The following is a 17,488-nucleotide window of genomic DNA, read 5'->3' on the forward strand; positions in this document are numbered from 1 at the left end:
TGCCGCGGAGGCCCCGCCCCCCCACCGGCCGTTGCCGGGAGACCGGAGGGACGCGCGAGCCGGGCCGGTACCGGGGCCTGTACCGGGACCCCAAAGGGGGGAAGGGAGACCCCAATGGCAAGGGGCGGTGGGCACTGGGGGAGCGTGGGAGGGAGGCGGGTGAGCTAGGAGGGCTCTGGAGATGGGGATGGGCAGCGGGAAATGGGCCTTGGGGCAGGAACAGGTCTGGGGGGGGGGGTCACTGGATGAGGAGAGGGGGCGAGAAGGGGTTGGTGGGGTCTGGGGGTTGCTCCTAAGTGGAGGGGCAAGAAAACGGGCCTGGGGGAGCCTGGGGAGGGAGATGGGGTTGAGCAGAAGGTTATGGGATGTGGGGTACCCCATAGTGTAGGGGGCTGGGCAGGGGGAACGGGCTTTGGTGGGGGGCAGTGGAGGGGCCACCACGCACACCCCGACCCCTCCCGCCGTGTCCCCTCCTCCAGCCATGGCGAGGCCTCGTCTCACTGCCCCCACGTCGGCCGAGGCCGAGCTGCTGCTGCTGCAGAGACAAGCACTGTTGGAGGAGGAGGTGGCCAAAGCCAAGAGGGCGCTGCTCACTCGCTTCCTGCAGGTCCGGGACCCCTGCAGCCTCCCCTGATCCCCTCCAAACTCCACCCCTCTAAGCCCTCAAACCCCTTTTCCCCAGCAAATTTCCCTAGCACTTTCCCCATCATCCCCACCAGGGCTGGGGCTGCCCCTGTTCTGTTGCACCCCCTGGCAGCAGAGGCAGCCCCAAGCCCACTCCTGCCCCTTTCCCACCTCCCACGGGCCCTGAACAGGAGAAGCTGACCCGGGAGGAGCAGAGCAGCAGATGGGGTCTCCACAAGGTCAGCACGCTCTGGCGCTCGGCCCAGCGCAAGGCCAAGGACCAGGAGCTGCGCCAGGACATCGAGATCCTCAGCCAGACCTTCACACGGGTCATGGACTGCAAGGATGGCACCATTGAGGTGACTCTGAGTGGTCTTCACGTGCCCTCTGCACAGAGAGAAGCTGTGAGACGAGCAAAGAATGTTCATTGTTTCAAGTCCAAACAGTTTCAGGAGAAGGTCCATTCCCTGGAGATGTTGCTCTTTGACATCCCTGGTCCTTCCTGGTTCTGAAACAGACCTGTAGAATCCTGAAACAGAGAAAAAAACTGCTAAAGAAAATCATTAATAACTATGTAGAAATCCACTGACCCAGGAGCTCTTTGCCTTCTCCTGGAACTCAGCTGTTCGGACTTGAAACCATGAACATCCTTTGCTTGTCTCAGTTTCAGGAGAAGGTCCATTCCCTGGAGATGTTGCTCTTTGACATCCCTGGTGGATGACATCCCTGGTCCTTCCCGGTTCTGAAACAGACCTGCAGAACCCTGAAGCAAAGAACTCCTAAAGAAAATCATTAATAACTATTTAGAAATCCACTCAGCCAGGAGCTCTTTGCCTTCTCCTGGAACTCAGCTGTTTGGACTTGAAACAATGAACATCCTTTGCTTGTCTCAGAGCTTCTCTCTGTTCAGAGAGCATGTGAATAGCACAACTCTGAGGCTGGCAGGGTGGGGTGGGGGGTGATGGTGTTCACAGGGGTCCCAGGACGAGGGAAGAGAGGAGAGTCTTGACTCCATGTTTCAGAAAGGCTGATTTATTGTTTTATTATATATATATATTATATTAAAACTATACTAAAAGAGTAGAAGAAAAGATTTCATCAGAAGGCTAGCAAGGAAAGGAAAAAATGGAATGATATAAAAATCTTGTGACTGACCAGAGAGTCTGAGACAACTGGACTGTGATTGGCCATTAATTAAAAACAACCCCATGAGACCAATCTCAGATGCACCTGTTGCATTCTACAGCAGCGGATAATTGATAATTATTGTTTCCATTTCGTTCCTGAGGCCTCTCAGCTTCTCAGGAGAAAAGATCCTAAGGAAAGGATTTTCCATAAAATATCTCCATGACAGAGGGGTGTGCAGGGGACACGGATGACCCCCCAAACACTCCCCAGGCGCTGGTGACGGAGCTGAAGGAAGCAGAGGAGCAGCAGAACCGAGCCCTGCGCAGCCACCTGGACCTCACAGACCAACTGCTGCACCTCCAGCGCTGCCGCCTGGGCTACCTGGAGCAGGGCTTTAGTGCCCAGGTGGGCGCCCTGAAGGCCGAGTTTGAGGCTGAGAGGTGTGGAATTTCAGGGGTGTTGGAATAATTACCAATATTGCCGTGCCTGAGCTTGTCTGGTCCTTGGTGCTGAACCAAATAGCAGCAACTGTGGTGTTTTCACCCCAGAGACACTTTTGGCTGGCTGGATGTGGTGGTGTTCACAGGGGTCCCAGGACGAGGGAAGAGAGGAGAATCTTGACTCCATGTTTCAAAAGGCTGATTTATTATTTTATGATATATATGATATTACAAGAGAATGATATATTTAAACTAAACTAAAAGAATAAAAGAAAAGATTTCATCAGAAGGCTTGAAAGGAAAAGAATGGAATGATAAGAAAATCTTGTGACTGACTAGAGAGTCTGAGACAGCTGGACTGTGATTGGCCATTAATTAAAAACAACCAATATCAGACCAATCACAGATGCACCTGTTGCATTCCACAGCAGCAGATAATTATTGTTTACATTTTGTTTCTGAAGCTTCTCAGCTTCTCAGGAGAAAAGATCCTAACAAAAGGATTTTTCATAAAATGTGTCTGTGACAGCTGGGCACGTGGAGGCAAGTCCAGGCGTGCAGGAGCTCTGGTGGCTGCAGGATGGAGCTTCCCCTGTAACAGGGGCTGCTCCTCGGGTTTCCCTCTGTGGAGATGCTTTAAGGTGATGGGGAAGGAAAGGAGTCGGTTCTGATGGAGGGTTTGGATCCAGAGCTTTGTTCTCTGAACCCAGCACCAGCTCCAACAGAACTCCTGAACCCCGTGGGTGCTGCTCCTTTTAACCCCAGGAAGAGGGCAGGGAAGGGGTAGGGAGCCAGCAGCCAGGTACAGGAGGGGAGGTCTCAAGGGACAAAGGACACCTGGATGGCCCAGTGCCCCCCGGGGGTGGAGGGCATCCTTTGAATCTGCCAATCACTCTGGAATTGCAGGACTGACAGTGCTGGGAGGGGAAAGGAGAGGTGACTGACACACCTGGGAGGGAATTATCAGGGGAGGGACCTGAGGTTCTGAGGTAAACCCTGAAATCACACCGCAGCACAGGGGGACAAGGGGAATGGGGCAGCAGTGGCACCCAGGGGCTCTCCTGGAATGGAGCTGAGCCTCCCCTGGTGCCATGGGGAGCCCTGCAGTGTCTTTGTCATGGAGGGAACCACTTTGCCCTGCCTTGTGTCCCCACAGGAGGACCATGCTGGAGCAGCAAGACTGGGAAAGCCGGGTCCTGCAGGACATGGCGCTGGCCACGGAGCAGGAGCACGCCAGGAACGAGCAGGAGGCCTTGCTGAACTTCCAGAGCGCCCGGGACGACATCAAAAACAAGGCAAGGGGGCACAAGGGAGCACGGAGGGGCTGGCAGGGATGCCAGGGGAGGTTTGGGGTGTAACCTGTGTGTCCCCCAGTGCTGGCAGGATCAGCAGTACAGCCGGCTGCATCTGGGGGCCAGGCTGGAGGGGCTGTGGGAGCAGATCCAGACAGCACGGAGGAACTACGCCCAGGCCACGGAGAAGAAGAAGGTGGAGTTTGAGGAGCTGAAGAGGAAGTGTGAGAGGACTTCCTGCGAGATTAACGCACAGGCGAAGAGGCTGGAGAAGCTGCAGGTTTTGGCGGGGTGCTGGCTGGTTGTGGGAGTGGGGTCACCCGCATTCCCCACTCATTTTCCCATGGAATCGTGGAATTGCTGAGGTTGGAAAAGCCTCCGAGACCTATCAAGTCCAACCTGGCACTGGCAAGGAGGTGACAACAGGCCGGGCTAAGCAGGGGCCCCCCAAGAGTTTGTGGAGCAGTGCCTGAGCCAGGGAATCATGGAATTATTGAGGCTGGAAAAGTCTCTGAGACCATCAAGTCCAGCTGTTCTCTCAGCACTGCCAGGGCCACCACTAACCCATGTCCCCAAGGGCCACATCCACGTGGTTTCTGAGCCCTTCCAGGGACGGCGCCTCCACCACTGCCCAGAACAGCCCATTCCAAAGCTGGGCCACCCTTTCCAAGAAGGAATTTTCCCCAGTAGCCAACCTGCTGTTTCACCAGGACATGGTTACGACCACTAGGGGCCAGATCGTGGCTCACCTGCGGAAGAGCGAGGAGCAAACGCAGCGCATCCGGGCCGATCGGGAACACGCCTACCAGAAACTCCAACAGCTCCGGGCTCAGGTCACCCAGGCCAGCGCCACCGCTCACACCCACCTGGTCACACTCAGCTCCCAGTGCGGTGCCACCCTCAAGGTGCTGCAGCAGCTGGTGGAGAAGGTGAGTTGGGCAGTGCTGAGAGGGGATGTCCCCGTGTCCTGTGTCCTGCTGTCCCCACCTGCCCATCCCGGTGTCTCCCCCAGGCTCAGCGCCTCCTACGCCTGGCTGAGTTGTGCCGCAGGCTGGAGACAGAAGAGGAGAAGGTGCTGCCCTTCTACCCCTCCTCACTGGGTGAGCTGGAGCAGCAAAAAGCCCGCAGGGTCCTGGAGGAGACGGCCAGCGAGCCCCTGGCACGGGTGAGGAGGCACCACCACAATCCTCAGGGAACAAGGGCTGTGATTCAGCCCTGGGGATCCCCCAGTTGGTGCTTGGGGCAGGATGGAGACCCCAGACTCTCCCTGCTGCCTCCCCCCAGGTCATGAAGGACTACATAGGGCTGGAGAGGTTCTGGCAGAGGTTCAACAAGGCCAAGCTGGAGGAGAAGGGGATGGAGAGGGCACGGGCAGCCCTGGCAGACAGGAACCAGGAGCTAAGGAAGCTCCTCCAGCAGTACCTGGCGGGGGCTACAATCAGCCAGAAGGTGCCCAAAGATCCCCACCCCCTCCTTGCCCCAAAGCAAAAGCCCCACCCCCAGAAATGAGGGAGGGAGCCACGCTCAGGGACACTGGGCATGGTGCACCCCATGGGGAAGGGTCAACCACCAGGACCCCTTTCCTGGCTCCAGCAGCTCCAGCTGAAGTGCCCTGGCAGACCTGCCTGTTGTTTGAGGACTCAGGGACTGTCACTTCCTGGATATGCCTTAAAAGAGCAAAACTGCCTGAAAATGTGCTCCAGGGTCTTATTTCTGGGATTCATTGAGTCTGTCACCTCCTGCTCAGGTCTGACAGGACCCATCAAGGCCCTGGGGCAGGCAGGGAGCTGAGGGGTGCACAGCCCCTTCCCACTGCTCTGTGCCCATCACTGTCTCAGGAAGAGCAGCCACAGATGCCGAGGGGAAGGTTTTATTTCTTTTTGGCTTTGTTCTTCTTCTCCTCCTTCTGCTTTTTCTTGGAGAGCTTGGGGCTGCTGGCCTTGCGGTACAGGTGGAACCCAATGAGCCCCAGCAGTGCTGGCACCAGCCCCAGGCACAGCAGTGGCACCACCTCGTTCACCACCTTCTGCCAGTAACTGGCCCGGGACAACCCCACCAGCTCCACCTCGAAGCGCAGCACAGCGTCACCTGCAAGGGGGGCACAGCCTGAGCAGGGACCCCACAGAGACCCCACAGGGACCCTGAGGGCTGCACTCACCTGGGATGGTTGGGGGAGAGCCCCGCTTGCCATAGGCTAAGTGAGGGGGAATGATGGCTCTGCGCTTCTCCCTGCCACAGTGACAGTGTTGGTGCCACAAATTGTGGTGGGGACACTGCGGAGGGGACACTGCCCACCCCCATGTCCCCCATCTGCACCTACCCCACACACATGTCCAGCAGACTTTGCTCCAGACCTGTAACAGAGTGGGGTGAGGGTGAGTGGAGCTGGTTGGGGTTACCCTGGTTCCCCCCCAACCCCGCTCCCCCTGAGCCCTCACTCACCAGGAATGACTTGGTGCTTGCCCAGCTCCACCTGCAGGGGGTCCCGGCTCAGTGAGGAGTCGATGATCCGGCCATCCTCCAGGCTGCCCTGTGGGGGACATGGCCACAGTCACTGCCATGGTCACCCCTGGGTGGCACTTTCTCTATGTGGCTGCCAGCGTGTTCCCAGTGCTGCTCTGGTGCTGATCCCAGTCCCTGTGGCTCCCCTGTGCCACCCCTGTGCCATCCCTGTGCTGATCCCAGTCCTGGTACACTCCGGGTCACTCTGGGACATCCTCCCCACTCCCAGTGCCAGGGCCATCCCAAGGTAATCCTCTGGCTAATCCCAGTGCCAGCCATGCCCATCCTGGGGCTGTCCCAGCCCGTGTCACCCCTATGCCACTCCAGGTGCCATCCAGAGCCCATCCTGGGGCTGTCCCCATGCCAGTCTCAGTGGCACCATGGCACCATCCCCTTGTCCAGCCCTCATGCCCACTCCGGTTCCATCACGGTACCATCTCATTGCCCACCCCGGTACCGCCCCATTTCCCACCCTGGTACCACCCCCGGTACCACCCCCGGTACCGCCCCGGTGCCGGCCGAGGCCCCCCCGCAGTTGCCGGTGCCGGTGCCCCCCGCCCCGCCCGCCGGAGCGCAGTGCTGACGTGTTCCTCCCGCCGCCCGCCCGCACCGTGTAGTGGATGTGCACCGTGTCCCCCGGCGCCGACAGCTCCGTGCAGCCCTCCGGGGGGGGCACCTGCAACGGGGAGGTCACGGGGAGCCGGGACGGGCCCCCCTCCCCTCGGGCTCCGCGCAGCCCCCGCGCCCCCGGGTCCCCCGAGCGCTCCGAGAGCCGAACTCCCAGCCGGGCCCCCGGTCCTCGGTGCGCCGCCTTCCTCCGCCACAACCCGGTCCTCCCGCTGCCCTCCCATCGCAGCCCGGTCCTCCCGGTGCCCCGTGGCTCCCTCCCGCCGCAGCCCGGGCCTCCCGGCGCCTCGTCCCCCGCCCCGTGCACAGGCCGGGCTCCCCGGTGCCCCCCGAGCGGCACCATCCCGCCGGTGCCCTGTGTCCCGCCGGTGCCCTGTGTCCCGCCGGTCCCACCGGTCCCTGCCGGTCCCGCCCCGGTCTCAGCTGCCTGTCCAGCGGGGCCGTGTGGGTCCCCGGTACCTCCCGCGCCGCCCCGGTTCCCCCGTCCCCCCCGGGCTCACGATCGTTTCCAGCCGTAGCTCCCGGGCGCCGGTTTCGGTTTCGCTCTCGGCGGCGCGGGAGAGCGGCGGCGGCGGCAGCAGCAGTGCCAACAAGAGCAGCGCGGCGGGGAACGGCATGTCCGGGCTGGCGGCGGAGGAACGGGGACCGGGACCAGACCGCCCCCCACCTCGGGCCCCGCCCCCGGGACCGCCCCCACACCGAGACCGGCCCCGGGACGGGCAACGGCATCTCCTGCGGGCCCCAGCGGAGTTGGGGGACAGAAGGATGCTCCGGACAGGCCGCTGCCCCGGTGCCCGGTGCCACGCGGGCGCCTGCGCTCCGTGGGGACCCCGGCGGGCACCTGAGTCCGCCCCTGCCCGGGGACCGTCCCGGCGGCTTCGGCCCACACCGAGCGGGGGCTCCGGGTGAGGGTCAGAGGGGGGGCAAACCGGAGGGTCCGGGCCGGGGAACGCGCCCCGAGCACCGGTTGGGTGCAGCCCCCGGTGTCCTGGCGCCGCCGGTGCCAGCAGGCGGCAGCACAGCCTGCGGAAACCCACACCCACCGGGGCCCAGGACCCTCCCCGCGTCCAGACCCCTTCTGCAGCGCCCCGCGGGTCCAGGTCATTCCTTCTCCTGGCACCTCTGCCGCTCTTCCAGCCCAGGCTGTGCAGGACGAGGGAAGCCGAGCCCCGAGCCCAGGCTGGGGGCCCGCGGGCTGGCTGGAGCCCGGTGTGACGGAACCCGCCCCAGAAGCCCCGTCCTTGGGGACACCCAGCCCTTAGGGCAGAGCTGGGAACACGGGGAATCCCCCAGTGCGGCGGGGTCACATCGTCACACCGTGGGCAGCCGGGATCCCCGGCTCCGTGCCCGCGGGGATGGCCTCATTGGTGTCACCGGCCCCGGTGCCGCTCCAGGACGGTGACGACGTTGACGCCGGGTGCAGCTCCCGGACGACGGCATCGGCACGCCGGCCCCACCGGCGCACCCACATACCAGCCTCGGTTGCCGAGAGGTGGGGAAGCCGGGCTGGCGGCTGAGCCCGGGGCGCTAATGGGATTAGGGCCGCCGGGTCAGCCCTCGCCGCACAAAGCCGTCGGTCCAGCCGGTGGGAACGCGTCGGTGCCGGCTCCGCTGCTCCCGCCCACCGGGGAGCCCCGGTCATCCACACTGAGCCCCCCCGATGGAGCTCCCAGAGCTTTGGTCACCCCCAGTGCGGCTCCCCAGTATCACCTCCGCGGCCCCCAGCCCACTGTGGGGCACGGGTCACCTGCATTGGAGCTCCCCCATGTCATCTCCAGGGCCACCAACCCACTGTGGGCTACAGGTCACCTGCACTGGAGCACCCCCATGTCACCTCCATGGCTCCCAATGCACTGGGGAGCCCTGGTCACCCCATTCTGGGCCCCGGTGCTGGCTCTGTAGCTCTCCCAGCCACCAGGGATCCCCCACCACAGCCCCCCAATGACACAGACATGGCCAACAGCCCCCCAGCCACCAGTCCAGAGGGAACATGGGGATGGGATGGCGGTGCTGGCCCCAAACGCCACTCAGCCCCCCCTTAACCCATGCGGGGGAGTGACATGGGGAAGGGGTGACAGGAGGGGGGGGCCAAGTCCCACTCGCGCCCATCCCAGCGCTGGCACCGTCCCCACGCCCCAGCTGGGATTAGCACTAATGGGATTTACCATTTCATCCAATATTCCCCTAAAGATGAGCCTGGGAAGGGGGGGAGCCCCCCTCACCCCCTGCCAGCCCCACCTCACCCCCCCCCCCACCCCTTAAGCTCTTTCTAATTAAAGCCAGCCCAGGGCTGTCCATCACCGTCCCCTCCGCGGGACCCCCACGCTGGGGGGGCTGCGGAAGAAGAGACGAGGGGCAGAGCTACATAAAACATGTTTAATATCCAAGGGGGGGGTCAGGGGGGGTCAGGGGAGGTCACCCACCGTCTCAGGCTCAGGGGGGGCTGGGGGAGGAGGGGGGGGCTGAGAACACACGTCCCTGGACAGGGCAGAGCCGCAGCGACACGTCACACCAAGCACAGACCAGGGGTATAAATACGGTGCTGGGGAGGGGGGCACAGTACGGGGTGGGGGGGGACACTGTCTGTCCGTGAGGGGCAGGGACATACAATCACTATGTTGGCATGGGGGGAGGAGGGGGGCAGGTGGCCAGGGTGAGGTGGGGGGCACAGCCAGGGGGACCACAGCAGTCCTGGCAGCCCTGTGTCCCCCCCCACTCTGTGAGAGTCACGCTGCGGGAAGGAGACCTGCCTCGAAGTGACATGGGGGGGCCGGGGACGTGTGGAATGCCCGGGGGGGGGCACACGGGGCCGGGAGGGGGTGCTGGGAGGGAGGGGGAGGTGTACAGTCCCAAATCCCCCCCATGGCCCTGCTGCCCCCACATTTGGTCCAGAGGAAGGCGAGGGGTGCAGGGACATGCATGGGGACGGGGATGTCCCCGGCCCCCCCAGGCAGGGCAGTGCTGAGGTGGCCCCCCCCAGCCCCCATCCCACCCTCCCGGGGCTCTGCCCCTGCCCCCCTGGGCGTTATATAGAGCTCTAATTCCACGCACGCACACACGAGATCCGAGGGGAACCAGGGGGACCCCAAAAAAAGGCGAAAAACCCCACAGCAACCGGTGCCAGAAGAAAGCAAAACCCAACCGGGGCAGGGAGGGGGCGGCCGGGGGGGGCCCTGGCATGGCCCAGGGGGGGCACAGCGGTACCCCCCCTCACTTCTTGTTCTTGAGCTGGTTGGCGAGCCAGTCAAGGCCCTCGTAGAGCCCGTCCCCGCTGGTGGCACAGGTGGCCTGGATGTACCAGTTACGGTGGCGCAGGGAGTGCAGCCCCAGCTTGTCCGTGATCTCCGCTGCGTTCATGGCATTAGGCAGGTCCTGCAGGACACAAGGGAGGTCACAGGAATGGATACCACCCCTCCACGGGGGCTGGCACCAGCCCTGATGCCATAGGGGTGGGCACAACTCTGCCACAGGAGACCATCATCAGCCCTGATGCTACAGGGAGGAGTGGGAATGTGCCATGGGGATGTGAGACACCAGCCCTGACACCACAGGGATGGCCAGAGCTGTGTTAAAGATCAGCCCTTGTGCCACAGGGATGGCTCTGGTGGCCACCACCATCCCTGGTGCCACAGGGATGGCTCCAAGGGCCATCACCATCCCTGCTGCCACAGGGATGCCCTGGGGGCCACCACCATCCCTCGTGCCACAGGCACAGAAGTGGCCCTGTCACACAAGCTCTTTGACACCAGCCTTGATGCCACAGCACGTCCTACACCAGACAGCTGCCCTGACACCCCGGGGATGTCTCAGTCCCACCACAAGGCTCTCCCCACCCCCAGACCCACCTGCTTGTTGGCAAAGACGAGGAGGACGGCGTCCCTCAGCTCATCCTCCGCCAGCATCCGCATCAGCTCCTCCCGCGCCTCGTTCACCCGCTCTCGGTCGTTGCTGTCCACCACAAAAATCAGCCCTGGCCAGAGGAGAGGGCACCATCAGGGACTCCTGTGGCCAACCCTGCTCCCCGAGTCCCCCCATGCTGTCCCCTGAGACACCTACCCTGGGTGTTTTGGAAGTAATGCCTCCAGAGGGGCCGGATCTTGTCCTGCCCACCCACATCCCACACGGTGAAGCTGATGTTCTTGTACTCCACTGTCTCGACGTTGAACCCTGCGGGGAGCGACAGTGGAGGGAAACTGAGGCACGGGCAGCCACCAGCCCCTTCAAAGGAGCCCAGATGGGGAGCGGTCTCTGCTCAGTGCCCCCCACAAGCCCACCCACCGATGGTGGGGATGGTGGTGACGATCTCCCCCAGTTTGAGCTTGTAGAGGATGGTGGTCTTCCCAGCAGCGTCCAGCCCCACCATCAGGATCCGCATCTCCTTCTTCCCAATCAGGCTCTTCAGCAGGTTCCCGAAGATGTTGCCCATGGTGACGGCGGCGCTGGCTCCGAGGCCGGATCCTGCGGGGGCATGGGGCAGGCTGGGGGAGGCCCTGAAATCTGCAGGGGTGGAGCTGAGGGGTCCCCCGTGCTTGGGGGGGGGGGGGGGGGGGAGGGATGCAGGAATCGGGGATCCTCATGTCCTGGGGGATGCAGGGCTTGGGGACCCCAGGCAAGGGGCTGGGGAGGAGGTTGTGCACTGCACGGAGGTGTCTCTGTGTGCAGCTCAAAGATGGGGATGCTGAGCCGCCCCCCGCTGCACGCTGCAAAAGGACAGCCCAGGGCGCTGCACTGGGGGAAACTGAGGCAGGGCTCTCGCCCTCCTTGAGGGGAGCAGAGCCCCCCCGGACCCGACCCCTCCTCTGTACCCTCAGCTCCGCACGATGCCCCCATCACCGCAGCCTTGCCGAAAGGGGAGGCCCTCACAGCCCCTTCCCCCGCCACCGCAGCGCGCCCCTTCCCCCCCAGCGTGTGCAGCCCCCGGGACCCCCGAATTCACCGCTCCCCCTCTTCACCACCCCCCCATGGAAGCGCGCCCCCAAACCCCCGCCTCTCCACCCCGCACTGCGCCGCCCCCCCCTTGCGCATTGCCCCCCGCCCCCGCCCGCCGCACGGCACCGCACCGCACCGCATCTTCCCCCCGCCCCCCGGTACGACCCCTACCCGCCGGGGCTCCGCGCCCCCGCCGCACCGGGCACTCCGGCACGCGCTGCAGCCCCCCCGCGCCGGTGCGGCGCCGACCCCCCCGCGTAGCCCCGCACACCCCACGGCGATGCCCGCGCCCCGCATCCCCGAGCGGTGCGGCCCCCCGCACCTGGTGCCGGTGCCGGTGCCGGTTCCGCCCCCGCCGCCGCTGACTCTGCACCGCTCCCGCCGCCGGAAGCGGAGGCCCCGATCGCGCCGATCTCGCGAGAGCGCCCGGTTAACCCCCCCGCCTCCCGCCGCCCCGCACCGCTTCCTACAACCCCCCCCCCCTCCGGGACCGGGGGCGCGCGCGGGGAGCGGCGGGGGGGGGGCGGGGGGGTGCAATCGCGAGAGCCACGGGGCGTTACCATGGCAACGGCTGCAGCAGTGAGGGGGGGTGACGCCGAGGGGGAGTCCCCGTGTGTCTCCCCCCCGCCATCAGCCCGGTCCTGGGAGCACCGGGACCCGCACCGGGGGGGGCAGAGCCTCGTCCGAGGGGGAGCCGCACCGGGGGGGTGGGATGGGGATACGGGGAGAGCGGGGTCCCGGGTCTCCCGTCCCCGCCATGATCACCGGGGACCCAGAGTCCCGACCGGTGGGGGGTCCCTGTGCTTCACGGGGGACGGGGACCCTCACACCGTCACGGGGGGACAGGCTGAGCACCCCTGCACCGTGCCGATATCATCGGTACGGAGGCTGCCCCGGTGCTCGCAGGCAGGGTAGAGGCCGGGACCGGGTGCGGGGAACCCGCGGGTGCTTCCCACGTCCTTCTGTCCCCGTTCTACGCTTGTCCGTCCCTGGTCGGCGCCACGGGACAGGACGGATGTCCCCCGCTCGCAGGCAGGTACCGGCGGCCATCCCGGGAGTGCCGGGGAGCACCGGCCGCCCCGACGGCTGCGGGAACTGTTCCAGCGGCACCCCAGGACTGGGGGGGATCCCGAGCACCGGGCCGCCGGGCCGCCGTGGGCTGCAGCAGAGAGGGGAAGGGGGAACGGGGGCTCGGGGCAGCGGGCAGAGAGTGCGAGGGCCGGAGAGTCCCGGGATGGAGCGGGGGAGGCTCGGGCCGTGGTTGCGCGCCCGCCGCTGGTGGCACAGCCCCGGGCAGGGCCCTCCCAGCCGCGCCCCGGGGCCTCCCCGCGGCCGCTGACCTCAGCCCCGGGAGCCCCGACGGGGCGGAGGCCCGAGGGCGTGGACACAGCCCGGCCCGGCCGGGAACCGGGGCGGGGGAGGCAGGAGCGCCGTGTTGGAGCAGACCCCGGGTCGGCCCGGGGTTCCTCCCGGGCCGGGGGAAGGGGTGCGGGTGGGTGCCGGTGCGAGCCCCCCACCTCCGCCGCCGTCCCGGGCTTTGTCCGTCCTTGAATTAAACTGGTGAGCGGCGGCCCCGGGCCGTGACGGGCCAGCGGGGCTAATCCGGCCCCGCATGACTGGTCCGGGGAAACCGCGACGGGGGGATTACCCCCCCCGGTTCCCGCCCCAACGGGGGACTCAGCTCAGGCCCCCCGGCCCGTCGGGCCCCGCACTGGAGACTTCACACCCACCCACAACCGGCCCGGGCGGGGGATGACGGGGACAATCTTGTCCCAACCGAGACCGGGCCAGCACCAGCCCTGCGTGCCGGTGTTCTGGCCGTGGGCACGTCAGGCCTCCCCCCGCCAGCGTCCGAGCACCCCCTGCCCTTCCTTCTATCCCTCGTCCCTCAATCCCTCCACCCCCCGGTCCATCCCTACCTCCGACACCTGGTACCGGCCCAGACTGGGCGCTCCGGGGCAGCGGGAGCCGTGCGGGGCCGTGCCGCGCCCACGCGGGTTGTAGACACCGTGGGTGTCCACGGGCACGTTCACGGGGGTTCGGGATGCCACCGGGACAGCCCGGGACAACCCGGACTCGAGCCGCTGGGAGAGGCTGTAGCCCCGTTCCACCGGGCACGGACTAGGACGAGAGGGCTCCGTGGGCTCCGGAGGGGCTCCCAGCAGCTTTGACGGTCCGGGTCCCTGGGGACCGCACGTCGCGTCCCCCGGAAAGCCGGCGGCCCCAGGACGGTGTCCCCGGCCTTTCCCGGGACTGTGGTCCCCGTGCGCCCTGGGTTGTCACGGAGCTCTGCCTCCCCCGTGCGCCCGGGACTGTCCCGGGAGATCCTGTCACTCCTGCCCCTGTGCACCCCGGGCTGTCCCGGGACATGCCGGGCTATCCCCGTTCCCCGCTCCCTCCGTGCGCCCGGAGCCGTCCGGGGCCGTCCCAGGTTATTCCGGGACCAGCTTTACTCGCGCCGGGAGCTGTCGCGGGCCGTGCCGGTCTCCCCCCGCCGGTGCCGGTGCCTGTAGAACGTGTGCGCGGGACGGCGGGGAAGGCGGGGGGCGGCAGCCGGGAGCCCTGGGCACGGGGCCGGGGCGCAGCCACCCGCCGGGCTAATCCGGGCCGTGACGGACAGCCCCGGCGCCGCCGCTCCCGCCGCCCCGTAAGAGATGCCGCAGCTCCGCCGCTCCCCATTGTTAGGGCGAGGACGCGGGGAGGCCCCGCGCGGCGGGACCGGCCCACGGGGACCCTCCGCGCCGCCCCTATAAGAGGGAAGGGGCTGGAAGATGCTCCCGGGTGCTGAGCGCTGTGCACCCGCCGCGCCGAGCCGAGTCCAGCCGTGCCGGCTCTCCGGGGAGCTGCCGGTACCGACCACCGGCACCGGGTACCGCGCACGGACCGCCGAGAGCCAGCAGCGGTACCGACACCGAGCACCGCGCACAGAGTGCCGAGCACCGGGTCCCCAGAACCGGCACCGCGAACGGAGCGCCCGACGCCGCGCTCCAGGGCCCGGTCAGTGTGCGCTGGGCACCGCACCCCCGACGCCGCGCCCCGGCCACCGGCTGCAGCCCGGTGGCGGCGGCGGTGCCGGCCCGCCCGCCCGCCCGGCGTTCCCCGCGTCCCCCCGCGGCCGTCCTCATCTCGGAGCCGCCCCGCGCGTCCGGAAACACGCGTGGATGTAGCGGCCGGGCCGGGGGCTCTGCGGCACCATAAATACCGGGACGGCCGCTCGCCCGCGCACTCTGCCGGGGCTCCCGGGGCCGGAGCCATGCGCGCCGCCGCGCTGGGGCTGGCGCTCCGGGCACTCTGGGCTCTGGCCCTCTCCTCCCTCTCCAACACGCTGGCAGTGAACAACAGCGGGCGGTGGTGGTGAGTCGGACAGCACCGGCAACGGTACCGGCACCGGGGTGGTGAGGCGGGAGGGCGGGGCTGGCACAGGCACAGCAGGGACTGCCCTGTACGCAGGGACGGGGCGTGTGGTAGGACACAGGGCTGCGACCCCTTTTGGGATCCCTACAGGGGATGCTGCAGTCGCACGGAGGAGCCTGCAGGGAGGTTGAGGTGAGGAGGGAGGCGCTGGGGACCCCCCACTAGCGGTCACCATCCCCACCTGTGCCACAGGGGCATCATCAACGTGGCCTCGTCCACCAACCTGCTGACAGACTCCAAGAACGTGCAGCTGGTGCTGGACCCCAGCCTACAGCTGCTGAGCCGAAAGCAGCGCAAGCTGATCCGGCAGAACCCCGGCATCCTGCACAGCGTCAGCTCCGGCCTCCAGACTGCCATCAAGGAGTGCAAGTGGCAGTTCCGCAACCGCCGCTGGAACTGCCCCACCTCCCAGGGCCCCAACATCTTCGGCAAAATCGTCAACCGGGGTGAGGCTGGGGGGGCAGCACGGGGGTCCCCCAGACCTCCTCCATGCACCCCCAAGTTGGGATGCTCAACAAAGCGCCCCTGGTTTGCTATGGGGCATCACCAGCCCATCTTGATGGAGGGTTGGGAGTGCCAGTGGGTACCCCCTCCCCATCCTGGCAGCATCCTGAGGCCCCGCTCCCTCCACAGGCTGCCGGGAGACAGCGTTCATCTTTGCCATCACCAGTGCTGGTGTGACACACTCGGTGGCCCGGTCGTGCTCGGAGGGGTCCATCGAGTCCTGCACCTGTGACTACCGGCGCCGTGGCCCTGGGGGCCCCGACTGGCACTGGGGGGGCTGCAGTGACAACATCGACTTCGGTCGCCTCTTTGGGAGGGAGTTTGTGGACTCCAGTGAGAAGGGCCGAGACCTGCGTTTCCTCATGAACCTGCACAACAACGAGGCTGGGCGCATGGTGAGGGCACCAGGGGCTTGGTGAGGGCACTGGCGCAGCACTGGGGTGGGCACAGAGATGAGCATGCCCACCAAGACCCTCAGCCTGTTCCCATGTGCGTGTTGGGAACAGCTGGAGATGGGTTTCGCACTTGTCTTTGGGACAAGTGATGTACGAGTGATGTGACAGTGCAGAAACGAGGGGTGTAGGAGCACGGTGGTTCCCGGGGGGGTCTCAGGCTGCTCACAAAGCCCCAAATTCCCCTTTCTTTCCAGACGGTCTTCTCGGAGATGCGCCAGGAGTGCAAGTGCCACGGCATGTCGGGCTCCTGCACCGTCCGCACCTGCTGGATGCGGCTGCCCACCTTCCGTGCCGTGGGCGACGTCCTGAAGGATCGCTTCGACGGCGCTTCCCGCGTCATCTACGGCAACAAGGGCAGCAACCGGGCGTCGCGGGTGGAGCTGCATCACTTGGAGCCCGAGAACCCAGCCCACAAGCCCCCCTCGCCCCACGACCTCGTCTACTTCGAGAAATCCCCCAATTTCTGCACCTACAGTGGAAAGATGGGCACGGCGGGCACGGCCGGGAGGTTCTGCAACAGCTCTTCGCCGGGGCTGGACGGGTGCGAGCTGCTGTGCTGCGGGCGCGGGTACCGCACGCGCACCCAGCGCGTCACCGAGCGCTGCAACTGCACCTTTCACTGGTGCTGCCACGTCAGCTGCCTCAACTGCACCAACACCCAGGTGCTGCACGAGTGCCTGTGAGCTGCCCCGGGACCACTCTGCCCAGCCCCGGAGGGGGTCTGCGCCACCCACCCCCCATGACGGGTGCCCGGCTGGATTGAAGGCACCTATGTGTGGGGGTATGGATGTGTCCTAGCGACCCCCATCCTGCCATGGGTGGGCTCAGTGCCAAGCACCTTGCCGGCCACTCCCCGGCTCCACGGGGTCACTTCTTGCTGTAAATAAAATATTTATTATGGACGGCTTGGTGCTGCCACCCCCACCCTGCTTCGCTGGCCCCAGGCCCTGTTTTTTATAATTAAAGATAATAATAATTAATAATAATTAATAATAATGATGCTTTGTTACAGGTGTCATTGATAGCCTTTAGAGAAGAATAAAGAATATATTTTTATCAGTCCTGCCCTGATTCGTGTCTGGGGGGGCTGGGGGAAGGAGGGGATGAGCTGTGGGGGGACATTAATGCATCCCAGACTGTGGGATGTGCTGTCCATCTATCCATCCATCATTTCTCCATCCCCTCACCTCCCCATTCCACGTCCATCAGCCTCTCCGGCTGCTGTCTGTCCATCTCGCTCCTCCTTCCCTCCACTCTCTGCCATCCCCTCCCCGCAGACCCCCTTCCTTCTCCCGCTGTGCCCGTCTCCATCGCAGCCATTCCCGCCGCCGCCTCTCCCGGCCGGGACGTCCATCCCCACGGCTGCGGCGCCCATCACCATGGCACCTTGACTGCAGCATCTCCGATGCTGGAATTTGCCGGGGCGGTCGGGCTGGTGCCGCCGAGGCCGGGAGTCGGGAGCGGCCCCGGGAGGTACAAGACGACAGACAGGGAATGAGCATCGTCCATCACCGCTACCGGCCGGGGCTGACGGCTCCCCTCGGCTCCGGGGGAAAAGAAGGGCCGGGGGAGG

At 65.6% G+C, this 17,488-nt stretch overlaps 4 protein-coding genes across 4 annotated transcripts; 2 read left to right on the plus strand and 2 right to left on the minus strand.

Moving 5' to 3' along the window:
* Positions 1-2: 2 nt before the first annotated feature.
* CCDC65 (coiled-coil domain containing 65) lies at positions 3-5,177 on the plus strand. The gene is made up of 9 exons (XM_059871832.1): positions 3-67; positions 480-607; positions 816-983; positions 2,023-2,192; positions 3,349-3,487; positions 3,567-3,764; positions 4,195-4,413; positions 4,497-4,649; positions 4,769-5,177. The coding sequence occupies exons 2-9, from the start codon at positions 482-484 to the stop codon at positions 4,991-4,993; spliced, it is 1,398 nt and encodes a 465-aa protein (XP_059727815.1). The 5' UTR covers positions 3-67; positions 480-481; the 3' UTR covers positions 4,994-5,177.
* Positions 5,178-5,338: 161 nt separating this feature from the next.
* Positions 5,339-7,710, minus strand: FKBP11 (FKBP prolyl isomerase 11). The gene is made up of 6 exons (XM_059871831.1): positions 7,114-7,710; positions 6,597-6,662; positions 5,927-6,014; positions 5,805-5,838; positions 5,643-5,713; positions 5,339-5,572 (listed from the first exon to the last, which is right to left on the minus strand). The coding sequence occupies exons 1-6, from the start codon at positions 7,228-7,230 to the stop codon at positions 5,355-5,357; spliced, it is 594 nt and encodes a 197-aa protein (XP_059727814.1). The 5' UTR covers positions 7,231-7,710; the 3' UTR covers positions 5,339-5,354.
* A 1,299-nt stretch (positions 7,711-9,009) lies between these two features.
* Positions 9,010-11,963, minus strand: ARF3 (ADP ribosylation factor 3). The gene is made up of 5 exons (XM_059871873.1): positions 11,865-11,963; positions 10,892-11,071; positions 10,670-10,780; positions 10,459-10,583; positions 9,010-9,985 (listed from the first exon to the last, which is right to left on the minus strand). Exons 2-5 carry the CDS (start codon positions 11,037-11,039, stop codon positions 9,824-9,826), a joined length of 546 nt encoding a protein of 181 aa, XP_059727856.1. The 5' UTR covers positions 11,040-11,071; positions 11,865-11,963; the 3' UTR covers positions 9,010-9,823.
* Positions 11,964-14,668: 2,705 nt separating this feature from the next.
* WNT1 (Wnt family member 1) lies at positions 14,669-16,817 on the plus strand. Its single transcript, XM_059871820.1, has 4 exons — positions 14,669-14,896; positions 15,149-15,402; positions 15,590-15,855; positions 16,110-16,817. The coding sequence occupies exons 1-4, from the start codon at positions 14,796-14,798 to the stop codon at positions 16,596-16,598; spliced, it is 1,110 nt and encodes a 369-aa protein (XP_059727803.1). The 5' UTR covers positions 14,669-14,795; the 3' UTR covers positions 16,599-16,817.
* The last annotated feature ends 671 nt before the right edge of the window (positions 16,818-17,488 follow it).

Source organism: Haemorhous mexicanus, chromosome 33 (assembly GCF_027477595.1).
Source record: "Haemorhous mexicanus isolate bHaeMex1 chromosome 33, bHaeMex1.pri, whole genome shotgun sequence".
Taxonomy (NCBI): Eukaryota; Metazoa; Chordata; class Aves; order Passeriformes; family Fringillidae; genus Haemorhous; species Haemorhous mexicanus.